At 44.3% G+C, this 18090-nt stretch overlaps 5 protein-coding genes across 5 annotated transcripts; 2 read left to right on the top strand and 3 right to left on the bottom strand.

Moving 5' to 3' along the window:
• Positions 1-2602: 2602 nt before the first annotated feature.
• Positions 2603-5010, bottom strand: LAJ45_01457 (uncharacterized protein; the record flags this gene model as incomplete). The annotated part of the gene is made up of 9 exons (XM_046111051.1): positions 2603-2673; positions 2756-2784; positions 2947-2960; positions 3029-3035; positions 3099-3157; positions 3404-4285; positions 4356-4379; positions 4448-4843; positions 4930-5010. The coding sequence occupies 9 exons, from the start codon at positions 5008-5010 to the stop codon at positions 2603-2605; spliced, it is 1563 nt and encodes a 520-aa protein (XP_045976229.1).
• A 2203-nt stretch (positions 5011-7213) lies between these two features.
• LAJ45_01456 (uncharacterized protein) lies at positions 7214-8775 on the bottom strand (the record flags this gene model as incomplete). Its single annotated transcript, XM_046111050.1, has 4 exons — positions 7214-7812; positions 7864-8245; positions 8303-8395; positions 8470-8775. 4 exons carry the CDS (start codon positions 8773-8775, stop codon positions 7214-7216), a joined length of 1380 nt encoding a protein of 459 aa, XP_045976228.1.
• A 1446-nt stretch (positions 8776-10221) lies between these two features.
• Positions 10222-11244, top strand: LAJ45_01455 (uncharacterized protein; the record flags this gene model as incomplete). Its single annotated transcript, XM_046111049.1, has 5 exons — positions 10222-10526; positions 10577-10667; positions 10720-10932; positions 10986-11041; positions 11100-11244. 5 exons carry the CDS (start codon positions 10222-10224, stop codon positions 11242-11244), a joined length of 810 nt encoding a protein of 269 aa, XP_045976227.1.
• Positions 11245-13347: 2103 nt separating this feature from the next.
• LAJ45_01454 (uncharacterized protein) lies at positions 13348-15546 on the top strand (the record flags this gene model as incomplete). The annotated part of the gene is made up of 1 exon (XM_046111048.1): positions 13348-15546. The coding sequence occupies one exon, from the start codon at positions 13348-13350 to the stop codon at positions 15544-15546; it is 2199 nt and encodes a 732-aa protein (XP_045976226.1).
• Positions 15547-17126: 1580 nt separating this feature from the next.
• On the bottom strand, positions 17127-18074 carry LAJ45_01453 (uncharacterized protein; the record flags this gene model as incomplete). The annotated part of the gene is made up of 1 exon (XM_046111047.1): positions 17127-18074. One exon carries the CDS (start codon positions 18072-18074, stop codon positions 17127-17129), a length of 948 nt encoding a protein of 315 aa, XP_045976225.1.
• Between the last annotated feature and the right edge of the window lie 16 nt (positions 18075-18090).

Here is an 18090-nt window from a genome sequence, read left to right as displayed (position 1 = left end):
ATCCTAGATGTCCTTCCCATCCGTGCAGCGCAGCAGAATCACAGATTTAGTTTTAGCTAAATGTGAAATATCCCCCGTGAATAACGCAAGGAAACTAAAACACACACACAAAAAAAAAGAAGAAAAGCGAACGCCCAGCCCAACCCAGCTCCAAAAATCCAAAAATCCCACCCAACAAACAAATGAAAAAGCAGCAGCCGGTAATCGCCGTGGTTCCCTCCCAAAATTTCCCGCCTCTTCCCCCGTCATAATATTGTTGTAAAGTCCAGCTCTGGATCCTAACTATCCCGATATCCTCCGAATTCCCGATTCCTTTTTCTCCCTCCCAAAACAGCCGTGACAATCGTCTAAATCAAACAAAGCCGACTCTGGCTCATGTTCGTAGTAGCTCTCCCTCTCGCCTCCGCATCCCATGTAGTATTCCACAATTTGTAAATTTCTCGCTGTCGATTCCCAGGCCTAGGCCGTTGCCACAGCTAGAGATTGGAAAGGATCTTGATGTATTCAAATAGCCATCTGGATATTGGTAGGGGTATCCAACAGCTAGTGAAGACGGGAGAAAACCAGGGTACCGGCAGCAATCTGACGGCCAGCTCTGTGAGTTGGTTGTCAGTTCGATCTCGAGAAACTGTAGTTCTATGGGATCGAAGTAACGTACGATTTGTGGTACTGGTTTAGCGTTTATGGCCTCCTCTTCAGGTTGTTGAACCGATTTTGACGACATACAGCCCATTTTTTCTGTGATAGTGGGAGGTGATGAGAAGATTTTGTTTTTCGGTTTCCACTTATATTTGGAGACTGGTTCAGTTGAGAGGTATTTAGAGGTGGAAGTTATATATTACTCTCGGCTTAAGTAATAATGAAATGAGGGTTGTCTGTATGAATGAATGTGTGATGGATAAATGCTTGCTCAAGAATGAAGAGAATTTTCCCAGTCCTTATATATCCACAGCAGTGACTAAAAGTGGGAATGAGGGATCAGGAAAAGAAAGACAAGGCTGCAGGTCCATGCAAACACCGTGGGGTAAAACCAGACGCAGTACGCACCGCGCTCGTAGGCTTAGGGCGGTTCCTCCTGCCCTCCGAAATGCGTAAAGCCGTGTGTGGAGGTGGTGTGCACCCCTTACATGCCGCTGGAATGTCACCCAGAAACACTGGAAGGGGTCAAGGCCGGGTCAAAACCCGCCCTTAGTGTCTTTAGGACGATTGGCCGAAGGTTCACAGCTGGGTGCCTTCTAGATCAGACTGTTGAGTGAATAGCCAGACGCGATTAAATTCATCTATAGTTTGCGTGGTCCGTGTTTTCAATGGCTAAAATAAGAGGGAAACCAATGTACACATCTAGAGCAGTCAACAGTTAATTGATAGTCTCACTTATCTCGAACACCGCTTCGTTGTGAACCCTGTACCTATATATTAAGAAAATGTTAGTGTGGTTACTTCTAGAGATATAGTATCTGCCGTGGCTTGAGATCGAATGCACTTTTGAGGCGTATGCATACAATGTCTCAGATCCCATCGCCAAGGGAATTGCCGTATTCATGAATTAATGGAAGCTTTCCAACCAGGTACCTTTTCCCTCCGCATTCAGCAAAAGGAATCTACACTAAACTATAGGCAATGGTCAGCCTTCAATTTCGTCTACCTTCTCTAAATCATTGGGGAGGTCCCCTCATGCCAGCCACTGGCAGTCCTCCCAACCGATTCAAGAGATTCATGCAAGCCCAGAGAAACTTGAGACCACCCCGTTCGTCCGTCCAGAACTAATATCTTTAGGGTAATTTGGTAAAGGCTATGTAATATTGGAATTATATAGTGATATCTACACTGTACAGAGTAAGCGTCGGTGGTTCGCGCCTACCCCCCAATCCAATAGCCCTGAACTCAGTAATCAGGACCAACATTCGCATGTGAGTTCTCTAGTAAAACGAACAATCTCGCTACCTCTTTGAGACCTTTCAATATACTCAATTGAGATAAATAACAGAAGGATGGATATTCTCCCTTGTAGATTATGCAATCGCCTAACAAATTGAGAGGCGTTCGCCTCGATATCCCCCTGTTGTCATTCTTACCCATGGGTTGACGCGAAAATCTCCCGCCCCTTGTTCAGGCGATCTGTATTTGAGTTGTCGTCCTCCGGCCGGCCACTCAAGTCTAATTCCAGGAATAATCCATTCTAGGCAAACGTCAAATTCATCCTCCGAAGTCTCCACACGGCTTCTCGAGAGGCGCTGCCACCAAAAACTAGCAAGTGCTCCAACCATGCAAGATTAGGCAGGCCGCTTATAACTTTGGCTAAGCAAAAAGAAGATAATACCCCAGGCTGGGCACAATCTTCGATAGATCTGCCTCAACGTCATCCCCTACTGCCGTGGTCATTGTTTATCACTAGGTTTGCAAATAGAGTAAAACATTCTATATACAGATTATCGCCGACTACACCGTCCTACCCCGGCTGCAATGATGCGGCTTTGTGCGTTCGGTTCCTCCCGTACTAATGGTAACCGTCATAGCTTCTGAAGATGCCCAGTATCCGATCTGGGTCCCAGTTATCGGGAATTTTAAACTAGCCTGCACAGAAGTGCAACCGTGATATTTGTCAATAGGCCTCGGGGTCATCACACAGGAAAGGTGGGGAGTGCGACAGAGGCAGTGGGAGGAAGGGGGTGCCTATTCGAGTCGATTCAGAAATATGGTATTGTCTCTCAATAGTAGGATCCATTTCTAAGCCGAGTTGATATCGGGTCCTTACTTCGGTCTTTTGTAGCCAAATTTCTGAAGCTAATATAAAACACATAAATAAAAAAAGGACTAATACTCACGCGTTAATTAAGTCCTGAGAATTCTTGGTAGCAACGACCTCACAAAATTTCTCAGGACTTAATTAACGCGCGAGTAAGCTATTAAGGAAAAAAAGAGAAAAAATCCTGCATAACGACAGACTTCTCCGAGTCTAACTGTTGGAAACCGGATAGGTAAGTTGAAAATTTAGGAAGCAATTTTGGAAATTTGGGTTCTACCTTACCTTAATGCTATTGTTTTATTTCGGGTAGTCTTTGAAGTGAAAACTTTTCAGCCTTACAAATGCATCGAACCCGAATTTGCTCAATGTCACACCTCGTCCTGAATCTTTCCAGCCAGTCCAAGCAAGATCCTACGGTTCAACGATCAATAACGTGTCAGCGTTATCGGACAGATTCCCTGCACGTGGGCGAGAGCGCCATTTGAGTTGCAGCAAAAGAAGCGAACTCCAAAACCAGACCTCGTCTCCGGGTTTTCTCGCGAGGTGAAACAAGCTTAAGGTGGAGAAGAAAAAGCGAAAACACCGCGGACTCGCCAGAGAAGCAAAGTGATGTCTAGAAAAAGAAACTTAAAAGTGACAAGATGCTCTAGAACTCACCGGACTAGGATAATCGCATCGGTTCACAAACACTGTTCCCGCCTCGACCTGTTCCGCGAGTTTTTGCCCGGTCTCAACGTCCTTCGTCCAGATGCTCGCCGTGAGACCAAAGTCCGAGTCATTCATCAAACTCACAGCTTCATCGTCACCAGAGACTTTTGTGACAGGAATAATGGGCCCAAACGTCTCTTCTGTCAAGACTCTCATTTTGTGACTGCAATCTGCTAAAATCTCCGGCCTGACGAAAGTCTCTCCAAGCTTTGACCCCTCAGAATAAACGTTTGGCGTCAAATTCCTAGCACCTTTGTCTTCGGCGTCTTTCACTTGCTCGGCTATAGTCCGGGCAGATTTGGCGGATACAACGGGGCCTAGATGGGTTGTTTTGTCTAAGGGATCACCTAGCTTATATCCGTTAAGCACCCCTACCAGCTTCTCCAAGAACTCTTCATATATACTCTCGTGAACATAGACCCGCTCTATGGAGCAGCAACTTTGCCCAGAATTGAAAACTGCGCCGTCAACTATCTCTTCAGCGGCCCATGCGATATCCACATCCGGACGGACATAGGCTGGGTCGTTCCCACCAAGTTCCAATCCAACTGGAACAACTCTAGACGCAGCAGCTTTCTGCACCGCTATACCTCCGGCCACAGATCCGGTAAATGCAATGGACCTTACGTCAGGTTCCCTGATAAGCGCTTCAAGGGTGGCATTGTTCCCGCAATGGACAGTCTGCAAGACGTTTTCCGGTAGACCAGCTTCGGCAAAAATAGAGACCATATGCTCGGCGATCGTTGGGGTCTGTGGCGACGGCTTCAAGAGAAGAGTATTTCCAGCCAGAATTGCCGGGATCAAGGAGTTTATCAGAATGAGGTACGGGTACTATAGTACGGTTAGCTCTCAAATAGTCACCATGCCGTGGAGAGTATTTAAAGAAAAGATGGTGAAGTACATTCCAAGCGAAGATAATCAGAACCTATGGTCATATCAGTTTAGTCTTACTTTGTCTTCCCGTATAACACATGATATTCAAATAATGCCTACCGGTCCTAGAGGCTCCTTTCTGATAAATCTCTTAAACCCTTCTTGAGCTTCTCCTGGTGAGTCGCTTAGGACTTCATCCGAGACCTTTAGTAGGTATTGAGCTCGCATGACCGCTGTGGCGATCTCTTTTCCAGTATAAGCAATCGGCCTTCCCATCTGTTCAGTGAGCTCCTTTGCCAATTCATCTGTCTTGCTTAAGAGGATATCAAGTGCTTTTCGCACGATTTCTTGACGCTTTGCAAGTGGGTGCGTTTTCTGGAAGGTAGAAAAGGCCTTTTTGGATGCCGATAAAAGGGATGGAATTTCTGAGATTGATAAGCCCTGCCGAGTAAGCATTGGTTTGCCGGTTATCGGAGAGATGGTTGTGATTGTTTCTTGGGCCATCTTATCTAAATCCTGTTACTCACGAGTTAGTGTGGGCCTCTGTGAGATGGGTCTCATGAAGGAAGAATAAAGGAAAGTATCATGTACATATAACGAACCTTTTTCGAAACAAAATCGGGTGCTATTGAGATACTCACCGAAGTGGGGTTGAGTTGAGTTGAGTTGAGGTTACGCCACATTGATCCCTACCTCTGATCGTCATGCATCAGAGCATTTCTTGCCCAGCCTCGGCTGTTTTGAGGACCGTGGCTCAGGTGGCTCACCACACAAAACTAGCAAACTGTACTCGGGGCAGGCAAGAAGAACCTAAAAATGCAAGCTGCAAGTAGGGGCTCAATTTGGTGTAGCTTTTCGCCAGCTGCGAATCAGAGGTCGTTAATTTTCAGGTACGTTCTTCTTACCTGCCCCGAGTACCTACACGACTCAAGAATTTAAATAATTATTCTGCCATGGACCCTCTTACTGCTTAGGCGGCCAGCGCCTCCAATGATAATATTGCTCATAGATACATACATGTAACTAACCGATAATTGTAGCACAACGCTTCAACAACGAATAACGGTACATGTATGTACATGTAGTATCAAGGTTTCGATGTTAAGGTGGGTCTACCTTAGACTACAGCTGTACATACACGTACCTTGTTACTTACAACATAGAGTACATATGCGCCTTCAAATCCCAATCCAACCGGTACCAGTTTCAGTATCAGTCATATGTACATACATGTACTCATAACGATCGTTAACCTATAACGGCCTTTTTTACCCTTATTGAACCAAAACTTGAAACTTTACTTTGAAATAATTAACCTTTATGAAAAGACTCCAGTTCAAAATCCTGATTATCTGATTGGCTGATGGGAGAATCTACACCAATCAGGTTAACTACCGGGGGATTAACCTAGAGACTGTTCGCAAAGCGCAAATATATATTACCTACATGTATGTATGATTCCTTCTATCAACACAGCTTCTAACACAGATAATTGTGCAAATTCTATTGTAAATATATCAGGAGCCCCCTATATCCTATGCAATTAATGAATTAAACAAAAAAAAAAAGCCCCCTATATCCTGTTTGCTAAATGAATCATGGAGTATCACTCGATATGATTTCTCATATTGAGAGAGGTTTTTTTTTTTTGTTGTTTTAACTCATTAATTGCATCGAGAAGGTGATTGATTTGATTTATTGATTGATAATTTGACCGTGGGTAAGATGCACTGTATTGCATACATAATCTCTGGGTTTTTAAAATCTAGGGCTGATCTAATTTGAAACTCTGTAGGGTTTTAGAATAGGAGCCTGATTGATGGCGTGTTGAGAGCTTTGGTCACCTGTAGACAACGTTTTTAATAAGTTCGAATATAAGCCATGCAACCAACCTAGTAACTACATGTACATTTAGATCAACTATTACTCCTCCTACTCTACATCTAATATGATGCTCCGCTTCAGTACGGTTTTATAAAATTAATATTGATCATAACTGAGAAGGCTATAGAAGTCTACAGCTAGCCACGAACAAAAACAGCACATTGGATAAGATACCCTGGAGTTGGGTAGTTCTAGATTCCATGGATAACAGAGGCTTCAGTCTCATTGGGCCTTTTCTCGTATGACTCATAACAGTATACGTACCGAGTGCATGTCATCAGTAGCTACATACGACCTATTCATACAATGGGAATTACATTCAAAGAACCTCTCATCTTAAATTCGGGTGTCATGCGGATACTTGCTCTTTTAGCTTACCAGATCCTTGTGGCACCGAACGAGTCCGTAGTATTCCTATGCTCAGATACACCATAGACAGACACCATATACAGATAGACACCATATACAAATTTGCGGCGGAGGCAGCGGCCATTGAACAAAGAGCCACTCGACGGTCCTCGAGGCTCTTTTATCAAGACAGTAGCGACAGAGATGTGGGGAGAGGGGCTCGAACAGTCATATCCGTTATTGAATGGGATTTGAATTTCTAACTATGGTTCAAAACACTTTTCTAGAGTACATCTTCCGAGGTGGAACCAGAAAGCTATGAGCAAAAAAGCGTGCAAGCATTAGCTAACAAGAAAGAACAGCCATCAGGAAAGGTAACCCCATGTTCTTTCCTTTTCCCTTTTTTGTTTGAAAAAAGGAAAGAAAAAAACTAAAACCCTGTAAAGAAAACATAAATTCAAACAACTCCATACCCAGTTTAACCGTACCGAATCATTTACTCCATCACCATTCATTTCGAGCTACGGAATACAGATACGGTGATTTCTCATCAGAAATTTCATCGTATGAGTCATTCCTTCGGAACTCATCAAGTTTAGGCATTGCTTTCATAATCTTGATGGTTGCTTCCAGCAAGGTTGAGCCCCTCAATACTCAAATGCACCCCCCGGCTCTTACTCCTTGTTGTAGCGAAATTTGAAATTCCATTTCCATTTCAGCTTCCTGAGCAGCTCCCAACGCCGTATCGAGTGAGTTCATCAGGAGCCACGAGGTTTCGGGTAGCTCATTGCAATCTCTTTGCTGCTGTTTTTGAAGATCGGAAGAATCGATAGTAGTAATAGACGGAGATGTTGGGGTGATTGGGGTTGGTACGGACGAAACCGTCGTCGAGGAATTGGAAGATTCAAGGTCAGAATCATCAAGAGAAAAACACGAAGTAGATGACGAGGAAGAGGATAAAGAGATTCCTAAGTCATTTGCCTCTTGCAGACCTTGGGGTAATTGACATGAACCAGGGGTGGTAGTTTGTGATTGAATGGGAATAGGGTGTTGTGCATTTGGCTCGCATAAGAACGGAACAGTGGTTTTGACGGCCGAAACGCTGCTTGTGATTGAGCGCACATGATCGGCAGATGCTTCATCTAGATCCTCCTCCGCGTCGGAGTCTACATCCGAGTCATCGTCCGAGTCGTCCTCGTATTCATCATCTCCATCATCTTCAGAGTCTTCCTCTTCGGATTCTTCTTCGGAATCTTCCTCGTCAAAATCAGAGTCGCTTTCCTCAACTTCGTCTTCAGACTCACCCTCTTTTTCCCACCACTCCAACTCCCTAGGAACGTTGCCTTGACTGCTTTCCTCCGATTGGTAATTTGTTCCCTGCTGCGAACATTTCGCTCCCACTCTTGCTTCATCCTCTTCATCCTCAGACATGGGCGGAGCACCATCATAGAACACGTTTTCAGGTACACGAACTGGCGAAAACTTCCCCTTCCATTCCCTCCATAAAAATGGGTTTCCTTCCCCTAGTATCCTTTGGGTCTCGTGCATAGCGTTGTAGCAACCGGCTCGAGAACCGTCAACGTCTGTTACCACGATAGTGGGTATACTGGGTAGCGGTGTCACTGCAGGACACGGATGGTGAGGGATCGGACATACAGTTGCCGGAACTGAGATAAGAAACGATGGCTGTATAAATCATGGGTCAATTTGGAGATTCTCACATTAACTAGAAAGGGTACAAACCAGCCTGCCACGAAGATTGATATATATTCGGGAATAATACTCACAAATAAGGACCTGTGTAGGCCAGTATTTGTTAAGGCTAGGTATAAATTCCTTGAAGGGGCCAGGTTAGTATTTTTTTTCTCCTCTTTTCTTTTACTATTTCTTTTACGATGTAGAGAACATACAGATAGATTGCTGATAAATGCCCCTTCGTATGATAGGAGCCCTTTAGTGGTGGGCATAGAGGTGGAAACAGCAGTGTAGTAGTAACCGACGGAAGAATAATCTATCAACCGCTCCCATGGACTGATGATAACTGGAGAAAGAGAAGACTCCGACCCATTTTCGCGGAGGTATGAGGGGATAAAGCGCCCCATTTCTCCAACGAGAGAGGCAGCGCCCTGTTTGAATCGCCGAAAATATCCTTGGCTATATGGGATATTTTGGGTTGGAATAGCCTCAGGCAAAGAGGAGAGTTCGATGTCTATCATGGTGGTGCGTGGTGAATGCAATGATGCAGGCAAGCGGCCTAGCGGTTTCGATAATGCCAAGAGACGAATCTCCGCTGAAGAAACAAGATGGGAAACTATGGCTGTTGTGCTGTATGCAGGGAGGGAGCGGTGAAGAGGGGGAAGAGGATGGGAATAGGAGCGTAGCTAGATGTTGGATAAAAGAATTTTGAGAGGTCACAGTTGATAGAATGGGTATGTTGAAAAAATGTTTGTTTCAAGCTGTGCAACCAAAGGGTTCGTGAAAGCTAGTCAATCGGTAACAATTGCTCTCTCTCTTGGGAGCCTCCCAGGTACAAAAAATCCTGAGTTAAAAATCCGCCTTGATAGAAAACTGCTGTAGAGTGGTAATCCGCCATTGTGGGAGGTAAAAATAAAGAGACTAATGATGGGAAATCAAAAGCCCCTTAAATCTGGAGAGAAAGGGCCCCAGCCATGATCTTATATTTTTTAGTGATTTTGTTCTGGTTCTTCCTGCTGCTGCTGCTGTGTGTGGGAGTATTCTTGGTAGAGTTTTGTGCTGTGCAGGCCATCGATATTGTTAGGTTTAGTGGGGCTTTCGAGTTCCTTCACGATCAAAGGAGATGAAGATGAACGAGGGGAGATGGGGGGCTTTGAGGTTGTTATTCAACCAGCCAAGTTTAGGAACAAGGCAGGGCAAGATCAAGTTTGTCAGCCCTAACTCCGGGAGCTCCCGTGCCCCAGTTACCCCTGATCAATCAGCCGGGTGTTCAAAAATGGATTTTTCCCCGAGCCCCTCACTCACGGTACCTAGCTGCCCACATCTCACTTTCTTGGTTGTGGTATTTAGCACGTCATTTGTGAGAAGAGATGGGACAGCCAGTAGAATAAACATGCGGAAGTGGGGTAGATGCACTACGAGGTTGCCCTATCTACTTGCTTACAAGCATATGAACCAGAAAATGCAAATGTCTATTTTGTACGGCAGATCCGCGCCACTCCATACAAATAATCCTTGACTCTCGAACTCGCATTTTCTGGTTCATATGCTGGTAAGCAAGTACATACTCTACAAACATGGAGGGGAAACAGATCTTAACCCCTCACCCTTCTTTCACTTTCTATGCGGGTTCTATAGCTATGGAACCTTCGCCAATAATTCTGTGTCATCTATACTGCAAGCCATAGTAATCAGGACATCGGCTTCTGGGTAATTTACTACTCTACCTCGGTAACCACATTAGCCATTCTCCAACTAGATCTACCGTGGCTTCGGGCACAACACAGTTGCAAATTAGTAGTATCGAAACTTGGATTAATATTCATAGATTGCCGGTACATACATAATTACTACATCCCCTCCTCCTCCGTCTGGGTATGTTTTATCTCCCTCACTGTTTCCTTCGCTCTATTCGTTCCCCATCTGTTCAGTTCCCATTCGCGATCTCCAGCAAGTTCATCGCCAAAATGTCCCATACCGCGATGTCTGCCCGCCTGGCCGGTAAAACGATATTGGTTACTGGTGCATCATCCGGGATCGGTCGATCAGTCGCTATCGAGTTTTCTCGTACTTCTCCAGATATAAAACTTATTTTGGCTGCTCGACGTGAAGAAAACCTAAAGGAACTTGCCAAGCTCCTCGAGAGTGAAAGCGGAGGGAAGACAAAAGTCCTACCTTTCAAGCTGGATATTTCTTCCTCGAGTGACGTGAACGGATTTGTAGATAGGCTCCCAGAGGAGTGGAGGGATATTGACATTTTGGTGAATAATGCGTATGATTTCCCTTTAGAGAGGAATGTATATGGGCTAACTTAATCTTCAGTGGGCTCGTGAAAGGCGTCGACAAGGTTGGGGAAATCGCTGAAGATGATATTAATATCATGCTGTCAACCAATGTGACCGGTCTCATTAATGTAGCAGGTTCTCTTTCATCCCGAGCTGAATACCTATTGACACATCAACCAGATGACCCAAAAGATTCTTCCCATTTTTCATACTCGTGGTGGACGCGGCGATGTAATCAATGTTGGATCTATCGCTGGTAGAGAACCCTACGCAGGTGGGAGCATCTACTGCGCGAGCAAAGCTGCCGTCCGTAGTTTTACGGACAGCCTTAGGAAGGAATTGATTGCTACCAGGATCAGAGTGATCGAGATCGACCCGGGTCAAGTTGAGACAGTAGATCTCCAATCCTGCCCTCCGTATCTGTTAATTCGCTAACATAGCCACAGGAATTTTCGGTCGTGAGATTTAGAGGTGACAAATCAAAAGCTGATGCGGTTTATGCGTATGTTAATTACCTTTGCCATGCCTGGTACTTTGCTTGGCTGACCAAGAAATTATAGTGGTTGTGAGCCACTCACACCAGAAGATATCGCAGAGATTGTGGTATTTGCTGCTGGACGGCGTGAGAATGTCGTATTGGCCGATACTCTAGTATTTCCAAGCCATCAAGCAGGCGCAGGTGCTTTGTACAAGAAAACTGGCTAAAGGAAGCTGATATATTATAATCAAATCAAAAAGTGGAAGGGATACATGTGCCTGTTTCCTTGTATGTAATTACAACGCGTGCTGTGTTACAACTAACTACAATACTACTCTACAGTACTTGTATTGTACATGTACCTGTTTCAAGAGCTATCATAAAGTACACAATCAATTAACGTATTATACCCGTCATCAATTTGATTTAATTACATGCGGTATACTCGTAATTTTTTTGCGTTTCCGGACTGGACTAGGTCCGCATATGGGCGTAAATCGTGCTTGACAACCATATTTTGGTGGTATGCGGACCCAGTCCAGTCCGGAAACGCAAAAAAATTACGAGTATGTACTTCATATATCATATAGAGCACTATAGCGGGTACTGCGGTTGGTACGCGAGATGTCAGCTGCAGCAGCTGGCGATTTCTGTCCCTTAACCATGGAACGATGTTAGGTCAGCAAAAAACCTCTGTACCATAGTTTGAGATGCTAGTTATAGTAAGAAACAAAAAAAGCTTGATATTTTATAGATAGGGTTAGGTCTATACTGGAAGGGAAGAGCCCTATGTTACTGAAAAAGTGTGAGTGTACTACTACGTTGCTGTCCTAGCCTTTGGAATCACTATAGCTCATGTGCATACATGTATGTAACCCTTTTTTATAGTATTTATTTCGAGGCCATGTACGCCCGGCCCCAGGTTATAATTACTATAGCACTTTACGCTAGTGGAATAGTAACAATTGACGATCCGTGTATATGTATGTACTACTACAAAAGCGCTGCTATCCTGTCAGTCTTGAAACCTCCGGAAGTGCAGATTTAATTCCGCGTCTGAGCTGATACCGGACCAAAGCTACATGTGGCCGGATACAGTAGAGATAGTATGTATAGTTCTTGGACGTAAATCATCGTTGCGAAGCAAAACCACACCAAAAAACGCCAAAACCAGCCATTTTCAAATAGCCCCAGAGCCCACCATTTTAAGATATAACTTATACCAATCAGTAAAAGATAACTTGATACTTAGGAGAATCATCTGGCAGTACTAAATTCCAAAAATAATCATTGTATCATGGATGGTAGAGCATTTTGTTCAGTTGTTCTCAGAAAATGTGTACTAGGCTATAGCCCGAATACTCATGTATCTTTTTTTTTATTATTTTTATTTTATATCATATGAATTGATTCTAGGTACAATAACTGCATGCAGGCATAGCCTATGGCATAAAAACCTATCCCCAATGCCAGTTCCCCCTGTTATAGTAGCTGAATACTCATGTATCACTGTTCTGTACTATATAATATTACGCCTAGTAATGTGTAGTATACGTATGCGTACTAAAAACCACACCTGAGTTTGGTTCCCGTTCCGTATAAATATGAATGCTAGCTGCATGTACCAGCATGTAAGAAGTACCAGAATACATGTAAATACATATAATTATGCGCCTAGACTTTGGAGAACAGGCAAAACTGCTTTTTTCCAATCTTAACTTACTATACGGACTGCATGTAACTTGAGATACCGACCAGACCATGTAAATGTGGGACTGGCCATCCTTACAAGTACATGTATATATGCCACATTTATATTTGTATTTACCACGTCACCGTTTCACTTGAGAAACTACATGTAACATGTTAGCCGGGCCAAGATTGATTTTGCAGTGTGTCAAACTGTCATTTATTCCTACGTGTACTTGGGGTACTCTACAGCTACATGTATTATCCTCAAAATATCTAAGAGATTCATCATAATATTCCTGCATTAGAACCGCGTCCAGTCCCGCCCGAGCTTTAATCGACCAGCTGCAGTCTGGATAGTACAGAGCTACTCATTAACGTGCACGCATGTTACGTAGCTACCGGCGTATTAACCTTTCGGAGAATTCAAACGTCGTGAACCCAGAGACCTTATTTTATTGCCAGGATTGATTGAAGGGATATATACCGACCATGCACTCATTATCACACAAAATGGTATGTACTCGATGTTTCAAGTTCTATTTACGTTTGGGACTTGCGCAGTCGCCGGTCTATGTAGTACTAGTACTATAAACACATAAACTAATGATGAGACATTATATCAGCTGCAGCCGGCTCGAATGTCGTTACCTGCATGGCTCAGAATCTTTGCAAAGCTTAAGCAGAGGGGCGACCAAAAGTCCATTAGAATTGTCAAAATTGTGAACCTTCTAGCGGTTTTCGCGGACGAAGGATTGGGATTAGATATATTGCTTGGTGAAGCTCCCGAATTCTGCAATTTGGGTTCGAATACACCCCTTGGAAATGACCACGAGGAACTGGAATTTGTTCGACGCAACTCAGAGTGGCCTGCCGTTTTCAAAACCCTTACACATCTCCCATTCATCCATATCGGCGGTGCATACAACGATAGGGTCGATAAAATTACAATACGCCTACAACGACCTTTTCGACACTACCTTCAACATCGCATCCAAGAGAACCCCCTCGAAGATGCTTATTGGACTATAATGTCCGTCCTCTTACTGGATAGATATACGCCATCCCGGATAATTGTGCAGTGCCGTTTTATTGGCCCCATCAATCTCAGCAGCGAGATAAGATCGCTCCAGCGGCATGTATTAGAAAATCTTTCCAAAATTCCTAATGTTTTAATTTTGGAGAAAAACAATATTTTGCCTCTCAGGCCATCGGCAAGACTATCTTGCATTCTCTACTTCATTTCCTGGTCCCAGTTTCGTATGGATGATGGGATAATTACGAAAGAATATATAAAAGGAACACTATCAACCACCGAATCCCTCTTAGAAAGGCTCTTCGGTGACTATCTATTAGACCCGCTACTAAAGTCCATTTCAAAACTCCATGGATACTGCTTGTTCGATGAGCTCTCGCGAGATATGGGTTTGCGTAGACAATACTGGAACTGGGTTGCATCTGCAGCAGATATCCTTAGTATTTTGGAAAACCTTAACGAAAATCGCGGGGCTGTTATGGCGTCGCTCTTACCTCCAAATGCTATTGACACATTGCTCGACATGGTATTTTGTTTTGTCGACTCTGTATCCAACGGGCTTAGGTGGGCCTACAATAGTGGGGTACATCCAAGTCATCTTGGTGAAAACAAGGAAGAAAAAATTCAGGCAAATCGACTTAAAGGAGAAATCCTCGAAGAAGCGCATAGCCTCAAAATGTTTACTATGATATCGCTCACTTTATACACAAGTGACAGCGAATATCTCAGTGCTGTGGCTACATCACAGAACTTTCATTGTTACAGGGCTCTCTGCAGCCTCGACGAGGAGATACACGAGTACCAGAGGAAATGCCTACCTTTCATAATACACAGATTTCCTATTGTACTTTCACTGGAATTCTTGGTTTCTTTTTTTTCGACGGCGTCTTCTAGCCCAGGATATCAACGTCGGTTTACTCCTGTAGGTTTCGGTGGCTATTACGATGTAATGAAGGAGTTATTCCGTGCTCGGGATAAAAACATCTATCAATGCTACGAACCTTACCACACTGTGATGGATGAGGCTACCGTAAATGGTATCGCACCTTTGCTCTACAAGCTCGCCAAATATAGCAAAAGATATCCAGATTCTACTTACTTTGAACAAGCGGAATCTATCGCGGCGCATAACTTTCTTGCCGGAAGAAGTTTCCATACCTGGTCTCTCACAGAGCTACATAGAGGGCATAAGATTTTTTCTCAAAGCTTCAAAACATTATGTCAACTGTACTGTAAGGCACAAATGTTCCGTGAGGCTGGAGTACTGGCAAGTACATATCTTGCATTTTTTCGGATGTCAAGCCCTCCTATAGATTTAATAGGATGGGGTATTCATGAGTGTATCAGGACTCTTTTAATGTGCTTGGATAATTTAGGATACATGTCACCTTTCGACTGTTCAGTGGTGAGAGAGCACGTTAACCACCTTTACACCAATTCGAGGCTACAGGATACATTGGATATTGACGTTCGATTGGCTTTTTTGATAACCTGGGTACATACCGTTGATTCCGACGAGTCTGAAGGAGAAGTAAATACCTTACTTTGGGAGCCGGGTTCAGAAAACATTGGAGATACTCCCATAGAGAGTCTTATTGAAAAACAAATATATGCATGGATGGATCTAGTCACCGAAGATCATGAATTCCGCGAGGCGCGGCGGCAACTGGTGAGGTCTTCGTCTCTGGATGCTGCTGACCGCATATCTAAGGCCAATCGTCGATTGGGTTTTCAGAAGGAGAACCTCTTAAAAGAAGGTTTCAGCTCCCTTTTCTATCCCCATAGACGATTCCGTATAGATTGAAAGCTTATGATGTGAACTCTTAGGAGAATTCCCTCTTTGTCTCCTGTTAAGCTGTTTAGAATATACCGAAGAGCGTTCCCAGCTGGATTCATGGATTACGGCTTACCTCTTGCAAGAACAGTTATGAATAGGTTTTCCAAGTTCGTCGGTTTCATTCTGGTATGTGCTATTAACAACATCCCTCAGAGGTGACCCCAGGGAAACAACTCTTTTTCTTATACGCTATGTAGAGTGTTGATAATTCTTTTAGGAGAAGCCTTTGAATAGGGACACCCCATTAATTTTCGTTTTCTTCATTCCGCCTGCCCTACTAACCCTGATATCGATTAAACCAAACTCGGCACATAGATGACGCATACATGTAGTCACTAAAGAGAAGCTAGCTATGATAACAAAGATGGAAATTAATTTTCTTCAAATTGATACAACCTCACGGTATTCACACTATGTATTTTGGCTTACCAAGTACCCAAATTCGATAATGCCTTGATGAATATCTGATACACGTATCAAGTCTATGTAAATAGACTCTAACTCAATGGATACTCGCATATCTTTGCGGTCTGTCCAGCCCTCCGCATAAACTTAATGCATATTTAGCTTTAATTAACATGGCCGGCCCCGCTTTTGTGATTGCAACTAGCTAGTGCTTGGAAACTATACCGAGACTAAATTAAAACCACACCGTCACTAAAGTAGTAATATAAAGCTGTCCAGATCAATCTTTTTCGGTACCCTTACATTAGCGAGCAGAGTCGCCAGCTATGTCAGCTAGCAAGCAGAATAATCCCGGATTCCCAGAGTACATATATTCATTCGAGCCTACTTTCTAGTTCAAGTACTCATGAGAATCTAGAAGAACACCATCCGCCGCTACAGCCAGCCAGTTAGTTTGTTAGTTGATCTACTTACCATTGCCGTTGGTTAGTATAATGAATATTATCAGGCAGGTTCGGCCACTCCAGTATATGATTATTAAGCTGGGATTTTCCCGTGACTCAGAGAACTTAAGCTAGATTAAGGTGGGTTTGGGTGGATCCGAAAAACTGGAAAAGTGATCATTTACCCTCCCGGGAACGATATATAAGTGGGACCGATGTCGTTCGGCTAGGTCCGACACTTACTCAGTCTCGTAACTATACCCCACAAGTACCTTCCTGCTCGTCTTAATGCCTGGTGCATTAATCTTCCGGCACATTATGGGGGGGTATACCGACACCCGCTAGCTCAATATCCAGGTAAAAAAGGTCCACCAACCGGAGGGACAGCTCTCCTGCCAGTCCGCCCTTTCCGGTAGAAGGGCTGGGTAGGAGCCTAGGAAACACCCCCATACTGGCGGGCGGCATCACAAATTATCACTCGCAGTATCAACATGATACACCCTACAGCTAGACAATCCAAAACCATATGGCTGATGCGACGCGTTCTCTATTTGGTTGAATTCGTATAATCAGTTTATTTCGTAGGTTTATAACTCATCTCTACACCACAACTAACACTGATCCGGATCTAATAAACAAAATTCTCCTAGTACTGCAAAACAATATCTTGACACGCCTCTAGCTCTATCCCTTAAGCTTTTACCAAAGCAGTCCTTGGTTTGGCATTACATCAAGCAATACCTCCAAATATTTCTTTCCTTTATCACCGTCCAGATGCCTCGCATATAGGTAGCATCTTTGTCCCTTCCAATTTTTATTTGACGCCACCAGCTCACACAGTTCTGGCACCACCCTCACATGTACCTTGAACGTCTTCTCGGCGTCATAAACAAGCAGCACCGCTCCCCCCATCGATTCCTGCATCCTCACAATAAACCTCTCCTTGGGCCCCCTCCTCGCTACGCTTGTCAGGAACCCCCGGTCGGGAAATGGGTTTAACATGAGGTATGCTTTCTGGCCATCTCCTTCTTCTAAACGCACAAGGTCCCGTTGCGATAAGTATTCATTTGCTATCCCCATATCGCTCTTAGAGTCTATAAGAGGGAACACAATGAAGTTTGTCGAACGCGGGGGCGGGGAGGTGGAAATGCAGGTACAGAGCCCCTGATGTGTGTCCCTGTGTGACTTCTGGCAGCCCTGTGAGCAGTAGTAGACGATACCACACCCACCGCATAGCAAAAACGCAGGTTTGACGCACGATACGCGTGCGCATTTCTGGCTCCTGCTAAGGCGCTCGACGGCCTTGTGCGAGAGGGGATCCATGGGAAGTATAAACGACGCCACAAAGTCCTTTTCATACACCTTGTCCCGTGCCCGATCAAACATCTCCTCGCAGCCTGGTGGAAGCCGGTGCGAGTTATAGACTAGCTGGCGAAGCAGCAGATGATTATTCGCCACTGTGCCCTCTCTGATCTGCGATATTGCACCGTCATTCTTTATGGTGTGCGACAACCACTTGAGTGATGGAGAGTTTGGGTCTGCATGTTCTGTAGTCTCATGGGCAAAGAGAACAAAGAGAATCGGGAGTTTAGGATCAAGGGCCGTGCACCTGGCGTCGACAATACGAAGCGCGATACCAGAGTCCATCTGGGGATCCTGCAAG

The sequence above is a fragment of the Morchella importuna genome (assembly GCF_003444635.1).
Source record: "Morchella importuna strain M04M26 chromosome Unknown Morimp01GS002, whole genome shotgun sequence".
Taxonomy (NCBI): Eukaryota; Fungi; Ascomycota; class Pezizomycetes; order Pezizales; family Morchellaceae; genus Morchella; species Morchella importuna.
Note: the sequence above shows the minus strand (reverse complement) of the source record. Positions and strands in the feature narration are given on the sequence as shown.